Source organism: Idiotropiscis lumnitzeri, chromosome 8 (assembly GCF_059441095.1).
Source record: "Idiotropiscis lumnitzeri isolate Australia: NSW breed Sydney's pygmy pipehorse chromosome 8, RoL_Ilum_1.0, whole genome shotgun sequence".
Lineage (NCBI taxonomy): Eukaryota > Metazoa > Chordata > Actinopteri > Syngnathiformes > Syngnathidae > Idiotropiscis > Idiotropiscis lumnitzeri.
This window is the reverse complement of record NC_142398.1, coordinates 2,650,996-2,670,000: the sequence shown is the minus strand read 5'-3', so window position 1 is coordinate 2,670,000 and position 19,005 is coordinate 2,650,996. Positions and strand designations below refer to the sequence as shown.

Here is a 19,005-nt window from a genome sequence, read left to right as displayed (position 1 = left end):
CGTCTGACATGGCTCAGCGACGGCCCCTCGCCACCCTCTGCAACAAAGGTGGGCACCTGTTCTGGCCATTTTGGTTTTGGCGGGCAGAGTGATGGCGCTGACGCCTACTTTTGTTTTGTTTTTGCAGTAGTGTCAGAGGATGTGGACATGGAAGACCCGCAGATGCCCAGGTAACCTGCTTGAATGTTGTTGCAACAAATTGTATTTGTTTTTAGAGTCCCAAAAAACTCAACATAATGTGTGGTACCCAAGTATTAACAACTTCTTTGTTCTTGTCTTTAATAAGATTGCCCAGATCTTTTTTAAACAGTTCTCTGTTTTGCTTATTTTGTAAGCTATTAACTTTTCACCTGTTCAAAAAAAGCTAGTAAAAACTTTAAGGTTGCTTTTTTTCTTCTTAAGTGTGACAATTTTATTGTAAGTGAATTAATGCTTTACATTTTTCAAATACACTTAAAGAACAAGTGTTAAGTAAACTTGACCGACTGTATTTTGAGTAATAAATCTATTAAAAGAATACTTAGTTTTGTTTTTTCCATGCATATCCTAAATTCATAGTTGGACCCATAGCAACGGCAACAACTATATTCCTATAAATCATATTTTCACGACCATAGGACGCACCCCATTAAAGGGCGCTGTCTCAGTTGCAGGTGATACTTCTGTATTTAACACATGCATAGGACGCAGCGTGTTATTGGGTGCAAGTCATACCTTAGCGCTAAAACATAAGATGGCATGTATGAGATGCACTTTTAAAAGATAGGTTTGGAGACACATTTTTGGTCTTTGATATTTACTGTATATGTGTTCTAATTTCTTGCTAATTTATATTACACTATTTGGAAAGCGCTTTGTTACAGCTCCCGCTGTTGTGGAATGCGCTGTATAAAGAAAATTGTGTTGTATTCTGTGTAAGTGATGCGTGGTTTATGACTTAGGGATGTGGAACCAGCCGAGAACAACTTGAAAGACTTGCTGCAGCAGCTCAACAGCATCATGGCTGCCAAACCGTCGGAAAGGCCGCTGATACGCCAAGGTGACACTCTCGTTACGCCCGCGAACGCGTGTCTTCCTCAGTGTGATTAACAGGACACGCTTGGTTTGGCACAGATGAGGCTGAGGACCCTGCGTGCATTCCCATCTTCTGGATCAGCAAGTGGGTGGACTACTCGGACAAGTACGGATTAGGTATGACACGCACAAACTGTGCTACAATTAGGATTTACAAATATAATGGGGGTGATCTTAAAGCAGGCGTGCCCATTGCGACCAGTCGCTCACGAAGGGGGTGTCGGCCGAGCCCATCACACTTGTTGCATGCCTCACCGTGCATGCACAAGGGTGCTCACAAACAAAACTAGCAGTTTCCATTTTGTTCCGTCTATTCTAAACTTAATAATAAAGTATCAAAACGGTGGGAACATGTAAGCTAATTATTTAAGATGAGGATTTTTTAACTGCTTTGGGCTCCGCAGCGGGGCGTCTCGCACTGGCTGAAGGGGGAGGCGGGCGATGCGCAAAGGTATGCGCTCGCAGTTTCAGCGCTGGATAATGACCCGCGGGACGGAGGGGCCGTCCACCACCACAACTGGCCGTAGCGCAAGCAATCATTAAGTCCAAGTACCCGTTCCAACATGCCTAATACTCATAGGGAGGTGTGTGCAAGAGTCCCTATCAGTAGCTCCTGTCTGGACTCTATGGTTGACTCATTCAGCACAAGTCATCAGTAAAGTAACGACAATGTGCACTAGTTGTATTCTGCAATATGGTTTCATGCAGTTATGCAAGGTATCTCAATATATACATTCCCTATAAAGAATTCTCTTTCTAATTTCAAATAAATATATGAATAAGGCATGTAGATCACTTGGACTTGGTTATTTTATAAGTAGCTTGCATGCTGAAAAATAGTGGGCACCCCTGTCTTAAAGGGACACTTGCCTGAGCGTAACATGATCACTTATTAGTTTTGCGTGTAAAAATGACATCAGTACTAAAATGTGTGTTATATTTCAAATCCTGCCACATGTGCAGACTTTTTGTCTTTGTTGTGGTCACTACACAATAATGTGTATGTTTATGTTGTGCGGACGCTGGCCTGCTCTTGGACACCTCGCCCCGTCTGCAGTTGATTAATGAACCAATGTGGCATTGCAGGATACCAGCTATGCGACAACAGCGTAGGCGTGTTGTTCAACGACTACACGCGTCTGATCATGTACGCTGACAACAACAGTCTGCAGTACATCAACAAGACGGCCCAGGAGTCCTACATGAGCGTCGCCGCCTACCCGCCTGCGCTCAACAAAAAGGTTGGAACCACAACTCGCCGCCGCTGCTGCTTGGTTTTCAGAGATCGGCTTGTTAGTTCTTGTATTTAATTCATTTTCGTTATGGGGCTAATTTTAGCCCTTTTCAAACACACTTAGTCGTTTCAATATTATGTTAAAATAAAATTGCCTGAATTGGGGCTTTTTTTCCCCAGGGCTTTATTATGAATAATATGAAGGAGAACGAAAATTTAAAACAGAACATTGTTAGAGTAAAGTCAAGAAGCAAGTCTTCCTCTTTCGTTATTTATAATATACTAAATTACTAAGTATAAAAAATTATACAATAACGTATTAGTGTCTTTCTCTTTGAAATCTCCATAGTTAGCTGTTTGTGCATTACCATGGCAACCAAGCACATTATAAAATGACTTTTGGGATGTCAACAACTAGGTTCAACTTTTTTTTTTCTCTAAAACTTTGAAGCTGCAGTTCAAGAAACGGCTAATCATATAGCATTTATTTTTGGTAGCAGTTTTTTATTTTTGCACTGTGCAGCCCCTCGTCCATGTTGGCGATGTTGTTTAGCTGGATGTGTTTGGCAGCTATCTTTTTATTGCAGTATAAGAGGAAGTTGGCCAGTTTTCCTTTGTAATCCGCCGGAAGTTGCTTCTCTATGGTCATCTTCCTGGGTGGATAGATGGCGCCGTTTCATGATAAAACGAAAGCACCAAGAAAATGTTAGGTTTTAATTTCTTTTGCAAGCGTTTGTGCCCTCTGTCGAATAGTGACTTTAGAGACGCAGGCAGTTCTATGATCCTTAATCCATTGCTTCAGTTGGTCTTCCAACTAGGGCCAACTCGCCTTTTTTCCTCGGAAGCCCAGCTTTGTCTTTTTGGGTTGGCGAAGCTCGTCTTTCTGCGTCCTCCTCTTGCAAACCATGGATTCGTTGATCTTGAATTCTCTTGCAGCTACTCTATTCCAATGTCCCTCCACATAACTGATAGCTTGCAGTTTAATCTATGCTTCGTCGGCGTGTCTCTTTGCAGGTGCCATTTTCGGGGTTCCTTAGCCAAAGCAATGTTTTGCACATACCACCTATACATATCTGCTCCTACTGGGGAATGACTTTCCATCGTCTTTCACGGCCACCCTTCACCCTTTGACTTCTGCATGCTGTCGTCAGTACCGTCCGCCTTACCTCTATATATGGAGCGCATCGGCAGTCATTCCAGCGGCGCGTTGATGAAAGTCACACATTTACAGATTTTGGCACTCCACATCCCGTCCATTTTGGAGAAAATTTAAGGTTTTTAGTTGCTCCTAATGGTCGTAAAAAATAAAATTTTTGTTTTCTTTTTTGGCTTGTATTTCCTCTTCTTGCTGCTTTTGTTTCTTTTAGTCTTCCTCTTCATATTTGTAGTTATTGTTGCTCTGTTCTTCTACTTTCAAATCTTTCCTTGTTCTTGTTTGTTTTTCTTTTTTCCTTCATTGATGTACTTACCTTTTTTGTGTGTGTTTTGCTTTACCTAATTTTTTAAATCCTTTTTAGTTCGTTTATGGTCTACTATTTTGTTCACATTTTTTTCCAGTTCATGTTTTTTTTTTTTTTTTTTTTTTGCTTTAGCCTTTTTTGATTTTTGTTTTTGTTGCTCTTGTTTTAATCCTGTTTTCGCCCTCTTCCTCTTTGCTCTGCTCATGTTATTCTACTTTGAATCTTTGTCTTGTTTTTTCTTATTTTAAGTCGTTTTTGTTAATTTGCTGCTGTTTTTTTCCTTCTCTCCTCTGGTTAGTCTTGATCTCGTCCTGTTGGCGATTATTATTCTTATCCCTCACGTTGACTTTTTTTTTTTCCCTCACCTTGCACCTGTCCCAGATCACCCTGCTGAAGTACTTCCGCAACTATATGAGCGAGCACCTGCTGAAAGCGGGCGCCAACATGGCGCCAAGAGAGGGCGACGAGCTGGCGCGACTGCCCTACCTGTCACTGTGGTTCCGCACCAAGAGTGCCATCGTGCTGCACCTCAGCAACGGCACCGTGCAAATCAACTTCTTCCAGGTCGGAACACACACACTTGAGCTGCCTCCATTTTGTCAGGGAGTGGGGGCCTTTTCTCACATTCCCCACTTTCAATTTACTGTAAAGTGAGAATGAACATCTTTACAATTTGGTGTAGCCAAGAGGAGTGTTGGTGACAACAGGACAGTGCCAAATTTGACTGATTTGATAACAATATTGATCATCCATGCGTCTGCCGTTCTCTGCTTGACCTGTATACATAAACTCGCATTTTTGGGCTTACATATAGTTAGCCAGCTAACTAGCAGACCACACGATGAACTTGTGCCCATTAAACAGTAAAACTGAAATAATGAAACTGTTTAACGCTTTATCGCCCCAATTATTACGACGTACTTGACAGTCTTTCCACGTTTTCAGCAGTTATCGTCAAATGTGTAAGAGTTCATTTTACAAACAAGCACTTCTACAATGTTATATATATTTCGACACGCATTTGCCCAAATCCAAGTCTCCTCTCCAGTACCTACCTAACAATGACTCTTTTTGTTTGCTGCATTTCAGGACCACACAAAGTTGATCCTGTGCCCGCTTATGTCGGCGGTGACGTACATTGACGAGCAGCGAGACTTCAGCACATACAAGCTGTCTCTGTTGGAGGAGTTTGGCTGCTCCAAAGAGCTCTTCAGCCGCATGCGTTATGCCGAACTCATGGTGGAGAGGCTGATGGACACCATCAAGGCCACACACTAACCTTTACTGCCTCATCCAACCTGTACTTCACAGTTAAATCTTCCTTTTTCACGCTCAATGATCTGTCTTGTTCTCATGGAATTTTATGCGTCTTAAAAACTCGCCTCTTTTATTCTATTTCCTTTTTTTTTTTTTTTAAATAAAAAGTTTTACAAATGTGTACCAAGTTTAAATAAAGTTTTGAGTAAATGTTGACTGTTAACGTTTTAAGGATTCCCCAACAAAAACAAACCAGTTTCACAAGTTTATAAGAACAGGGCGTATGAAAAATTAGGAATGACCTAGCTGGAAATGAAAGGTTGGCCCTTTGGGGTGATTTCCAGGGCCTTGACAAATTCTGACTAGGCAAGGACGTGTCAAACGTACAACTTGTCCTGTTTGGCCCATGGAAATAATATTTGTAAATTTTAGAAAATTATGGAGAACTTCAGGAATTTTTTTTAGAAATTATGAAGAACTGAAAATGCTGAAATTAAATAATTACACCATGAAATATTTAATCAAATTTGGATTCTGATTAACGTCCTTGCAGTGTGATCGCTCGGTCAAAGACAACAAATGATTTTATCTTTTAGTCTGACAGTGCGACTGTCGTGAATGACAAAAAAATAATGTAGTTTGAGAAGGCCATGACTGTCATCCGACTAGCAAGCTTCAGTGGATCACAACACCAGCGAAAAGTATCAAAGTGAACCCTCTCAGCAAATCAGATCGCCAACTGGGCCATAACAGGGGACAAAGCCTTAGTTGGTATAAAATGTCTATGTTGCAGAACGCACACAAAGGTTCTGTGTTTTGCTAATGACATCGTTTCGGATATTTCTGAAAAAGTCGAGATCGCTACTGCGCATTCGATTGGTGATAATTGACTTTTTTTTCTGAGCGGGGATGAGCACTGTAGCGGGATAATGTTGCTGTCAAGATGGTTGAGAAGTGTCTGCTTCTCATTCTGTGAATTTTTTTTTGACAATGTTTTTCATCTTTTCTAACACACAAGGATTTTTCTTAAGCACGGGATGAAATTACTACCAACATTGTCCAAAGTGTGCATAATGGGGCGGCACATTCCCAAAACGACCATGTTTATGCGCAATACCAGATGATGGTTTGACTCCGAAGGACCAACAAGCACATAATGAACCTCAACCCCCCCACCCCACACTCTCTCCAAAACAGATTGATTTCTCCTCATCGCCCCAATCTTTTGGGGCACATCCAACACTGGATTCAACCCAGACTTAGGAGTTGTTTTTACGCTGCCAAATACCCTCATAAGACTCATGCCGAGACTGTACATTGTCCCAGAATGAAAACTTAGCCCTGACTGCACTAAAACTATTCCCCATGAACAAGTCACGACCAGATTTCTCTGACAAGATGAACAAGCTGGTAAATATTGGAATTACAACTCATACCACTTCTATCCCCCATGGTCTCACCTCTTAATCCTGATCACCATTTGATGACACCCACCCCAGACTCACCAAACAGCTATCAACTAAACGCCTGACTCCACCAAGGCTCAGGAAACAGCCACCAACCTGCAGACCTCTGTCTTTGCTTGTGAAGGCTTTGCTATGTGAGGGACAGACCCATACGGATTGGCGAGGTCAAGCCACATCGCATGGAGGTCGCTCTTTTCCTGCTTGACCAGTTGGTTCCGCTGGAAGAATTCTCCTGGAAAACCGGGCACTCCTGCTTTCTGACACCAGGTGTCAATATAGCCATTCTCTAGTAAGGCAAAATGTTAGCCTCTTGGCCCTGTCTGCTGTTGGAGTTGAGCCACCGAGAAAGTGAGAAATATTTAGTAAACGAACCTTAAAAGCCAAACTTACTCCAATATGTGTTCGTTTTTTTGTACTCAAGAAGGAAAGGGTCAACTAAAGACTCAACAACAGCTGATTAGAGTTCCAATATTTTAGTTTCTTTGATTTCTGGAGTTCAGGAAATAGTACAAAGACAGCTATCTGGGCAGCTTTTTCTTAATCTCACGAGAAACTGTACTCAGACGAGTACAATCGAAAAATGGCGCGCTGATCTCAGCCCAGCCTCACATTTTATAGGTGGTTTTCTATGTCAAGGGTCATGTAGGTTAAATTGGTCGTCCTTGCTCCTTCCCCCGGCCTGCTCCACGTTCCACGTCCAAGGCTGACCTTCTCAGGCAGACGTCAGTCTCTCTGTCTCTCCTACTCAGATTCCCCTATAATCTTGTCTGAGTACAGATTGTGTGGTGTATGTTTTCGCAGATCAAATTGTTCTGTTTTTTTGGTGTTCTTGATAGCGTCCCTGTAACGTCCTCCCCGTCCCAAACTTGATATGTTTGTATCTTCTATGGCCTACGTGGAGAATGTGTTTTATCGTATTTGTCCATGAAGTTCTATCTGTTTTGTCTTCAGTTTGACCTGAGCATACTGAATCTGTTTGTTCTGAATGAGAGTGTGGGTCATGAAAATACTAGGTGTGCAAGTTTGTGGTCTTACATTTAAACTAAGTAATATAAATTTAGCATATGAGAATAATATAATGAATCAGTAAACACCATGACTACAATCCCAGTCAATCTTATCTTTACACTGTACTTCTACTTTCATTTGATAAATGCTCTTTGTTTAATCAATGTTTAACATATTCAGTAAAAATGAACCTGCTAAATTAAATAATTGACAATTCCGAACATACGGGCATTTCACCATAAACAAAAAACAACCCACCGCTTTTTTCCTGTGACTAGCATATAAAGATAGCAGAAAATCATGCCTAGATGCTGTTGTGCGCTTGGATCGTCCTACCATAACATGATGGAAACAAAATTATCATTACATATTACTGTGAGGACTCGGAACGGAGAAAGTGGCCAAACGGAGCTTTGGAGTGAGCACTTCTTAAAGAGCAAGTGTGAATTAAGCTTGACCCATCGTATTTTGAGTAATAAATTTATTTCAAGAATACTCATGTTATTTTTGTTTTAACGCAAACGTCCTAGATTCATATTTAGACCCATAGCAGTGCCCCAACAATGAAAATGCTTTTTTTGGAAATCTGCGGCATTCTTCGGAAATGACGTCTTTCGCAGAACGACGGATCGTCTGTCGCCATTGTATTGCATTGTTGATTGTCCGGTGAGCTGCTCAACTGACATTGTTGTTGCGTTATTCGCCGAAATGCCTCGGCGCTGTGTGGTGATGCATTGTTCACATTCAGGAAAGCATCTGTTTGAGTGGCCAAACCAAAAAATAGGGCACGTGAATGGACCAATTTCGTTGGCAAAGAGTATTACAGAATAACCTCACCGTGCTTCATTTACAGCACGACAGAGCATTGAGTTTAAAACAATAACGCAAAGCTAATAACCCCTGCCTTTATATCTTACTATTTGCCTCCGACTGGTCCAAATTGCTGCTGCTCATCTTTTAACTGGAGCTCTGAAGACAGATCACATCACCCCAATCTGAGCCTCTCTTCACTGTCTCCCTGTGCACTTTAAGGTTTGCTTTAAGATACTTCTGTTTGTCTTCAAGTCTTTAAATGGCCTCGCCCCAGCGTACCTCTCTGAGATCATCCACCACTACAGACCTGCCCGCTGCCTCAGGTCTATGGACCAAATGCTGCTGGAGGTGCCGAGGACTAAGCGTAGCCTCGGGGGGGATCATGCCTTTTATGTTACCGGTCCTTCTCTTTGGAATGACCTTCCATTGAATGTTAGGCAAGTCCTCTCTGTCCACTTTTAAAACCTGTTTGAAGACACATTTTTATTCTTCAGCTTTTGGCTCAACATGAGATTATCACTGCTCTGCTGTTCTTTTGGTATTGTTGGGAATTAAATTATTATCTGACTCCATTAAATTAAGCGAACACACCCTACATTCATCCAACAATTGTGCGCGCTCCAATTTGGGAGAGAAATGACTGGAAGCTGGCAACTTCACACGGGAGTGGATTTATTCCTAACAGGAGATCTAATACAAATCTGGGGCTCGGGTCCCTAACATTACAGCTCTGCGCGTCCCTGTACCCAACAGAAGACGACGCCCCCCGAGTTGCCCAGGATCAATTATACATTTCAGCAAACAAAACAAAGATAACCTACTATTCTACTATTGGCTATGTGTCATCTGCAGTTAACTTTAGCTTTCTCTTAGTGGACGTCTTCTGCCCGCAGGATGACGTGTCGGCTCGTCCAATCTCACACAGCAGCGCCTTGATGGCGGGAGGCCTGCGTCAGTACCCCCGTTATCAGAAGTGCGGCTCGTCCTGTACAAAAAATATCTGCCACCTACGCATTATACACAGCCTGCCCTGACCTTCCACTGCACATCGAATCAAAGCACAATCAGCAAATATCTTTATTGCATTAAACGGAATACATGTAACTTGTAGTCAATCGTATTAAATCCTTTATAGTGTTGGAATTTAGCTTTATATCAATGTTAGAATTTAACTTTAACCCAATGTAAACTCAAATTAGTAATCTGACTCCAATTCGCGACCTTACCCAACTCTCACTCATCCAACAATATGCGCGCTCGTTCTGCAATAGAAAGGTATCAGGAAGCCGGCATTTTCACGCACAAGTGGGTTTATTCCCAATACACAGACTTTCTACATGGCACCTGGGTCTCGGGTCCCTCTCAATACAACTCTACACCTCTCTTGCCACCAGCGAATGTACTACCCGAGTTGCCCAGTAATGATTCATCCTATACAATATGCAAATGGCACAGAGACAAAGGCATCCTGGCATGATTCTATTGGCTATGTGTATCCTGCAGTTAACTTTAGCTTGCTCTTATTGGTCTTTCTTCAAGTGGTGGCTCCTCCTGCTTGTGGTTGAAGGGTCCAGTTTCTTGTCGACCCCTTCCCGCTCGAGGTGTCTGTCTGCGCCAGGCACCAACCTAAAACCTCCCAAACCTTCACATTCTTTCACTTTCTTTGTTCAGCTTCACCAGCCACACACTCAGCATTCCACAGAATAACAGTGACACAAGATGCAGGACATCGAATAAAACTAGCCAGGTTTAAACTCTTCCACTCCTTTATTCCCTCTCATGACCTCAGACAACTGAGGTCATCACTCGAACCCCTTATTTTATTGTTACACACGAGCTAAAAATCAAACAATGAAAAATTAGTAACAACTTACAAATCAATAGAAGGTGAGGTAAAGATCAATAGAAAATTAGTAAAAATTAAAAATCAATAGAAAATTAGTAAAACTTAAAAATCAATAGAAAATGTCATTCTAGTAGAAAATCCGTAGAAAATTTAATTCCCTCCTCATGGCCTCAGGTCGCTGAGTCCATCTACACATACTCACATCCCGGACTCCCGTAGGGCCACAGCTGTCCCCCCCCTCCTGGGGGTCCTTCTGAGGGATCATCATGTACTGGCCACCAGGAGGGAGCGGCCCCAACGTGCGTTCAATTGTCTTAACAGTTAATGATCTGATACATGGAATACAACAACCTCCACATAACACCATAATAGCGGCAAACACAGCAATAGAAATCAGTACTGATGCAATCAAGCTTTTATATTTGCCAAAGATGTTTAACCAGTCAGAGTACCAACTGGTGTCCACACCTGAGTGCTCCTTCATTTTGTCACTTAACGTGCGCAGACCCTCCAATGCCTTGGTAAGGCGACCGTCAGGAGATGTATTGTTGGGAATCAGAGTACAACACTGATCCCCAAAAATACCACACACTCCTCCTCTTTCAGCTAACACCATATCTAAGCCCATTCTATTTTGGAATGCCATCAGAGATGTGGCAGCCAATTGCTCATGCACTGCCTGGAGTGCCGAGGTGGTGAAGTTCGCCAATCGTTGGACATTATAATGAACATAATTAATCCGGTCCACATTTTTGTTTACCGTAACAAACAGGAAAATACTCTCCCATCCTGCCGCAATTTGATCCACCAATTTATACTCGTCAGGGACCCCTCTTGGAACTCCAATTGCATCTATATACGTGGGATCTCCTGCATTCAACCATTCGTGCATGTCCCTTTTCTTCCTGTTAAGGAAGGGGATTCTTCCCCATTGTCCAACACCTTCCCACTCCATTTTGGCCAGATCTAAGGCTGTCACACTAACTGGCATGATCAGCGTTACCAGGGCGCACTTACCTGAGGCATTGGTGGGAAGCCTATCGTACAGCACTTTCTCTCCACACCACAGCCAAACATCATCACGAGCGAGAGGGATTCCTACTGGCAAAGACACATTTTCATTACACCATGACTCCTGGAGATTTCCAATCCCAGGACCAGTCCCATTTAACTTTTAGGCAGGTGAACTTTTGTTTTGCAACTTGGGTGTCAAAAATAGGCTCTTTCTTTTTTATTCCCACATCATTCCATGGGTGTGTCCAATTAAAAATTGTCACCCAAGTGTTCACCTGTGTCGGTTGTTTACATTTCAGATTTAGCAGTAGTTGTTGTGTCTGTGTCAGCGTCTTACCATCATCTCGCTCTGCTCCATACCATACCATTCCATTACATGCTCCTTTCGCTCCATCACTTCTGTCATCCCCCATCCTATGTTCAAACGCCAACATCGTCCACACAAAGCACACGCCAGCAAGCAAAATAGTCAATAAGTTAAACAGTTGCATCGTCATCGTCTTTGTTCAGACTCGAAAGTGTCTGACTTTGATCCAATTCATGCCATCTACACATTCCCTCTCTTGACCTGCCCGTCCGGGCGGTCAACCTCTAAGCTCAACCTTGGCGGGCACAAATATTGGGGCCGGGCGCAACTGTGAGTTATGGTACCACGTTTGTTCTGTAGTTCCCAATTGGATGGCGTGTGAGGTTCTAGCCAGAACTCTAAACTGTCCTTACCAGCGAGATTGAGTCCACCTCCGGGAAAGCACCCGGAGGTTGATGTACGAAGTGATGTCCGACTCCAGTGATGCTGAGTTCACTGAGTTCAAATATCTAACTGTGTTCCGACATTACAAATTAAGCCTCGAGCTAACGCTCCAATTTTGACTGTTAATTGACAAATTTTAAAGCAACCCAAATGAAATAGTAACCATTTATGCTTAAAATAAAAAATCCCAAAACTATAATAACGCAGATACCGAATTAAACCTCTATTTTTTTTTTTCTTTTTTACGGGAAGAAAAGGTGCTCTACAAGACAGAGACAGCTCCAAGACCGCTGCAGTCTTCACCTCCTATTGTCTCATGATTGGCTCAATCCACCTACAGGCTGCGCCCACACTGATTCTGTCAACTGGGGGAGGGGGTAGAGACAGTAAAAACAATCGCAGAGCTGTGGAGCCGAGCCCCAAATCAGTCGGGCCCTGGGTCCACAACACCTCTAGCAGAGACACACACAGAACTACCATTTCCGAGCGACCCTTCCCTGGAAATTTTGAAATTTAGTAATGTTCCCAAAACCAAAGAATTTGTAGTCGGTGCTGAAATATGATCTCCCGATTGTGACGCGGAGTATTCAACAACTATGGGGTCTAGATCTCTAGTATGATGACACGCATCAATATTCAATGCGATTTGTGGCTCGGCGAAAGTAAACAATTCATACCATTTCCGCTGCTCAGGGACAAGGCACGCGTGCGAGGCAACGCCGGTAGACATAACAAATATATAATTCTAACGCAAGATGCACTCATGACTAAATTTGGATGAGTGCATTTTTGATAAACCAAATCATGTTTGTGATCACATGTACAATGTGATATGTCAATTGGTGAATTGAAAGGGTGGCGGTTGCTAAACCACTCAGACCAGAGCAGGAACAGGGCATACCCACCGCGGGAGGATGGGAACCAGGTTTCAGAGCTGCCCTCAAATGTTTCAGTTCAGTTTAGCCACAGGGAAGGAAGAGAGTACGACATATGCTCCCTCCGACGGATGTGCACAGTCAAGTTCAGTCCCATCCGGGAATGCCACTCGAATTCCAGTGTTCGTTCAGTCAATGGCAGTGACTCAGGCAATCTTGAGAGTCCACATGGCTCAGTGGGGGTTGCGGAAGGAGCTCATAGCTCGCCCCAATATCCAGCACCATCGAAAACTTGTCCATCCACCGTCCCCGGAATGCTAGGACCTGCTAGTCCTCGAACGCTGAAGCTCCGCGGCCCCCTGTCATGGAATGGGGTACGAGCGGGTTTGTGTCAAGTGCGTTGGGAGTGGGTAACGGTGGCGCCCCCTGCGCTGGTGGAGCTCTTCGTGAAAGATATGGCACCGGAGGATGGCACATTCCTGAAAGTGGCTCGGCATGGACAGCTCATCACCCAGTGACCCCACACCCCGCAGCCAGAGCACACCCCACTCACAATCCCTGTCCATAACCACCCGTACCTCTGTTACCGCGGTCCCGACCTCGTTGACCGGCCTGCTTTGGACGCCAGTCTGCTGTGGCGCTGCGTCACCCGAACCTTGCTCAGAAGCAGCAGAACTGGAAGGAGCAGGTCCAATGGGAGTCGCGTGCGTCGGTGGCTGCCTTAGCTGCTTCCTCTTTTTTAATATTTTTATCTCTCTTGGCCTCCTAAACCTGCAAGTACAACAATTTTTAGTCACGCTCCTTAATCCAATCCCATATTTTCCTTTTCTGATGTCGTGCAAAATTAGGTACAAAATGTGTTCTATTTAGGCCGATTAGCATTTTTTCATTGATGGACTATTTCGCCTGATGTCTGCCACTGGAAGGTGCACGCCCTTGTGGACGGCCAACTGGAACAGCTGTGTAATGTCGACATTATTGGATGGGTCACTGCCGGAAGTCTCACTCCATTCACGTCTCGCCCTGGCCACATAGACCAGGCCTGTCTCCCCCTTCCCCACCTGAAAGACACAGCAACATCGACCCCAACGGGCCAGAAATATCTGATGCACGGCACGGCCAATCTCACCTGAGGTGTCCCCATTTAGCTGGTGACCATCATGCTGGTCAGCAGATCTGGCCTCGGCCTCAAGTGAGGACAGTTCCTCTTAAATAAATTTTGTCCCGCTTGTAACTCTGTATAAACCTCTCTTAGTCTGGTGTCTCCTTTGTAGGAGATTTCAACCAACGTGACCTTTTTACAACGTGTCGAATAAACCAATGTTGACCTTTCTGCTATCTTCACAGCTGTGAGAGCTGTTACTAACACTTCCTTCCCCCTTGGGTAATTACGAATGTCTTATCTTCAAACTTCTTACACGCACCCAGTATCCTGGCTTCACTAATTTAGTGCCCTGCTGGGAGACAGAAAGATCCTTATCACTCTAAATTTGCGCCTGTCTTTTGTTTTCCTAACACTTTTCACATATGGTCAGCTAAAGTTGCTTCAACATCTATTACCCATTTGTTCTTAAATTTGAGGTATTCTATAAGTTCTTCCAAACAGTGTTTTACAATGTCTTAGTCCTAAATACAATGAAATACGATACAATGGAAAATATCATAATAACATTGCATACATCCAACATAAGACAGCTGCTTGTAACCACTTCAGGGTCATTTTTGTCTGAAATATCTCCTCTACAACTGACCTACCCTTGCGTTAAGTGAGTAATTTTCATAAAAACAGTGCCACTAATTCGACATTAACTTCAAATATCACTGCTGTGGTGCTGTATTATATGAAAAAGTCTGAACACTCCAAGAAAAGTTTGCCCTATCCTTGACTGGGCGTGTGTTATCTAGTCGCGCATTCAATGTGAATAATAATAACTCCTGTGGAGCACATGAACAGGCTAAAGCAACAACTATATTTTAATCTGTTCCGTGGACCCTAAATTAGAATATTTTATATCTCCCTCCTTGTTGAGGAGAACCTCCGGGATGGGCGTGGTGAGGTGCTATGTGAAGCGTTCTCCGGCCTTCTGGTCACACAGGTCACATGTCACTTCAAACCTGTGGAGAGAGCTGGAGGAGTATCAATTGCCAGTGAGAAGGGCCAAATTACCTCCATCCTGAAACTTTCAGTTTTGCATAAATTTTGTGTAATAACGTCAATCAACCATTCACTTGATGTTTGAATTTAATTACTCCAATCTTTCTCCAATAACACTTTGAAAATCAATACTTGGGAGTGCAATAGGGGTTCAGGTTGATCAGGCCTGTCCGCCCATTGCATCCCTAGTACTGTAAGGGCTTGCTGGTGTCCTCAATCAATTTTCAGTTTCTTTACTGAGGCCCGTCCCTTAAACATTCACTCAAACCACATATGCATCCAAACACTTTTTCTTTCACACTTTCATTCACCAAAAGATACTTTCCAATTCCACACAGAGACCCCTCCCTTGGCGCGTCCGCCTTGATTCCACTGAGATTTGTGCTGGCAGTTCCTTAATTTTGCCTCAATTTAGCCAGCGTATGCCAAAATTTACAACTGTGGGTCTCTTGCTTTTCGCATTCACTCTCCGTGATGTCGTTTCTCCTCTCCTGGACGTAGCTGACGAAACTGCACCTGTGACATCAAACAGCTCATAGATGCGGATGTTAGCAGTCTGGTATTTATGGAATGCTGTCATGTCCTTTAAAATTGTCATGTCAGCGTTCGCGTCGTACAGTCAAAAAAACATCTGTCTTCCACCTTTGTCACATTTAATACACATCAGTTAATAAATCATCTACAAAAATCTTTAGTCCCACTTTATATTTGGTAAACCAATCTCCAATGGCTAGATATTCCCCGTTCCAAAGATTTTCTTTCAACATGTTCATAGAATACTTCACTTAAAACTAATCCCAAAACCATAATCCCTTTTGCTTAAAAATTAAAATTTTAATAAGATTGTCGCCGCCCTGCTGTTCCTCAGGCATCCCCTGCATGTTTCAGTGTTTAACTTGTGTTCTAATTCCCTGCTAATTTGTATTTATTGTTAGGTTGAATACATATATTTTATCCCGTACCTTACTACACTAGCACTGTAAAAAAAAAACTGCTCCACACCTCAATGAGAGGCAGATGCCTGAAGATTAGATCAACGTCTGCAACATCGAGGGGGGGTGCCGAGACACACCTCTGAAACAAAAGGACTGTGACCTTCTTTCGAGAGCACCAAAAGGCATATCTTCCTTTTCAATCAGTTAACGACTGCCATTGATGCCTGTTTTTCCTCTTGTGTCTGAAATGTTTACATGTTCCTGCTGGTGCTCCCCCCCGGGGCCAGCATGGGCGTCTCCACACTCCCCTGCTGTTCTCCGCGCCCCCTCTCTCTCTCATTATTCACAGCCTGTTCGATCAATTGTATGGTCGCTGGTGCCATCCGTGAATGTTATCTTTTGCATCTCAAACCATTCTGCCCCCCCAAGGTGACTACGGGGCCATTAATGGCGCCGTCGGATCGGGCGGCGGCTCAAACACATACTGTTGCGAGTCTGGCAACTGTGGATGAATGCCTCTCAGACATTCCGTCTTTTCTTCCACTTTTTCAATCACTTCATCCTCTTTCTCTGACTTCCTCCCCCTACTTGGGAACGAGCATCTAACTTCAAAGAGCTGTTAACTCTTTGTTATAGCACACTCATGATTTTACGATTACACCTATACCCATTGCCTTCTGTAAAATCTTCCTCACTCTTATTTTATTTAATTTTTTTTCCAAATTCACTGTAGCCTTACCAAAGCCACTCAAAACGATCAAGGTATCAAATCACAAACTACAAAGTCAGGAACCACCTATGCTCTTGCAAAGGTTTCTCATGCTCTCAAAATCTTCATTCAATCAAGATTTCATAACACCAATCTTTTCTTTTTCTTTGTGTCATTTCCATCTGTGCATTTCATTCCAGTTACTAATTACAGTAACCTTAATAGAAAGACCATCAACTCAAGTATGAAACATAAAATATTTATTTCTTCAATTCCTCCTTACAGCAGACCCTAATTCTTATCCTTTTCATTGTTTCTTTTCCTCCTCGCCGACCAGCGAACCTGACACTTTTCTTATTGAACTTCCAATCTCTACACTGACACAATTTCTTTCTCTTTTCTCTAGCTTTCTTTCTTTCTCTTTTCTTATTTCATCCCTACTTCATGTCTTTCTTCTCTTTTTATGTTTCATTTTTATTAATTTATTCTTAATCTCCGTGCCACACCCGGGACCCGAGACCACTATCACACTTACAACTCTCCTTCGCCATCTTGAAATCAAAATCCACTCGTGCGTGTCCCAAACACACTTCTTACGTAGAACAATTTTAGCCTTCACATTCACACAGCTTCCACACAGACACGTAAATCCCAGATTTTAAACCGTGTCCCGATACGTAAATCCCAGATTTTATACCGTATCTTAACCACGAATAGTTCCAAACTATTCTAGTAGATAAATCCCAGATTTTACACTCTACTAACGTCCACACTATTACACTTTCATTTTTTGAACTATACTACTTTACTTTTGCGCCATTAATTATGCTAGAAGGTAAATCCCAGATTTTACACCCTAATAGCGTCCAACACTTTTACGCTTACTACGTTCCGCTCCTCCTTCCTCTTATAATTTAGCGTTGCCAATGTGCAGAATTTGAAAGGGTTCTGCTTACCTTGTTTCACTGTGGGCCCAAGAGGAAAGACGGTCGGATGTGTGGCTCTTTTATCCTTTATCAGGTCGTCACCTGGTGTGGACGTGCGAGACCCAGTCTCATGTGGTTTTTCTCGAAGTTCCAAACTTCTTTTACCTCTCATGCATCACGTCGGCGTCACCATAAATTGTTGGAATTTAGCTTTATATCAATGTAAGAATTTAACTTTAACCCAATGTAAACTCAAATTAGTAATCTGACTCCAATTCGCGACCTTACCCAACTCTCACTCATCCAACAATATGCGCGCTCGTTCTGCAATAGAAAGGTATCAGGAAGCCGGCATTTTCACGCACAAATGGGTTTATTCCCAATACACAGACTTTCTACATGGCACCTGGGTCTCGGGTCCCTCTCAATACAACTCTACACCTCTCTTGCCACCAGCGAATGTACTACCCGAGTTGCCCAGTAATGATTCATCCTATACAATATGCAAATGGCACAGAGACAAAGGCATCCTGGCATGATTCTATTGGCTATGTGTATCCTGCAGTTAACTTTAGCTTGCTCTTATTGGTCTTTCTTCAAGTGGTGGCTCCTCCTGCTTGTGATTGAAGGGTCCAGTTTCTTGTTCGACCCCTTCCCGCTCGAGGTGTCTGTCTGCGCCAGGCACCAACCTAAAACCTCCCAAACCTTCACATTCTTTCACTTTCTTTGTTCAGCTTCACCAGCCACACACTCAGCATTCCACAGAATAACAGTGACACAAGATGCAGGACATCGAATAAAACTAGCCAGGTTTAAACTCTTCCACTCCTTTAATAGTCAAATGTATAAAATCCTTTAGTATCTATTGCATATGTGTTTGTGTTTTAGTTTGTGTTCTAATTTCCTGCTAATTTATATTACACCATATGAAAAGCGCTTTGTTACAGCTCCAGCTGTTGTGAAACGCACTATATAAATGAAGCTGTATTGTATTGTATAACACAATCCGAACAAGCTCTTCTTCCATCCATTTTCTGCTGCTTATCTGGAGTCGGGTTGTGGAGGCAGCAGCTTCAGCAGGTACACTCCTCTCTCTCCTCAGCCACATCTTCCAACTCTTCTTGGATCCCCAGGCGTTCCCAGGCCAGCTTCTCTTCCTCCAACTCTTCAAATACCTCGATCCCCTCGGATATTTTTGAGATTTCGCTTTGCGAGTCAATTTATGACTGGTTTAACACACTTTCTGTGTTAAGCTCTGCCATAGTTGTTGTAGCATGCCCTCCAAACCAAGGATGAGACTTTACTGATGATTTTGTGGTTTATTTTTGAGCAAGATGTATCCATAACCGTGTAACCTTAAAACCGAATCACCGTAAGAGCTGAAACACAGTTCAAAACATACACATACAATTAGCTGACATATTTCACATTCAACACTTAATATTTACAAACACAAAATACTTATGGCCATCGTTTAAAGAT

General features: G+C 42.9%; 1 protein-coding gene across 1 annotated transcript in view; it reads left to right on the top strand.

The window, feature by feature from the left end:
* Positions 1–5,241, top strand: part of plk1 (polo-like kinase 1 (Drosophila)) — a 21,522-nt gene extending 16,281 nt beyond the window's left edge. The window contains exons 5-11 of the mRNA XM_088302521.1: positions 1–48; positions 128–170; positions 942–1,039; positions 1,114–1,191; positions 2,161–2,315; positions 4,150–4,332; positions 4,858–5,241. The exon at positions 1–48 is cut by the window's left edge and continues 169 nt beyond it. Of these exons, the coding sequence (XP_088158647.1) occupies positions 1–48; positions 128–170; positions 942–1,039; positions 1,114–1,191; positions 2,161–2,315; positions 4,150–4,332; positions 4,858–5,046 (794 nt within the window). The 3' untranslated portion in view covers positions 5,047–5,241. The remainder of the gene's footprint in view (positions 49–127; positions 171–941; positions 1,040–1,113; positions 1,192–2,160; positions 2,316–4,149; positions 4,333–4,857) is intronic.
* Positions 5,242–19,005: the final 13,764 nt, after the last annotated feature.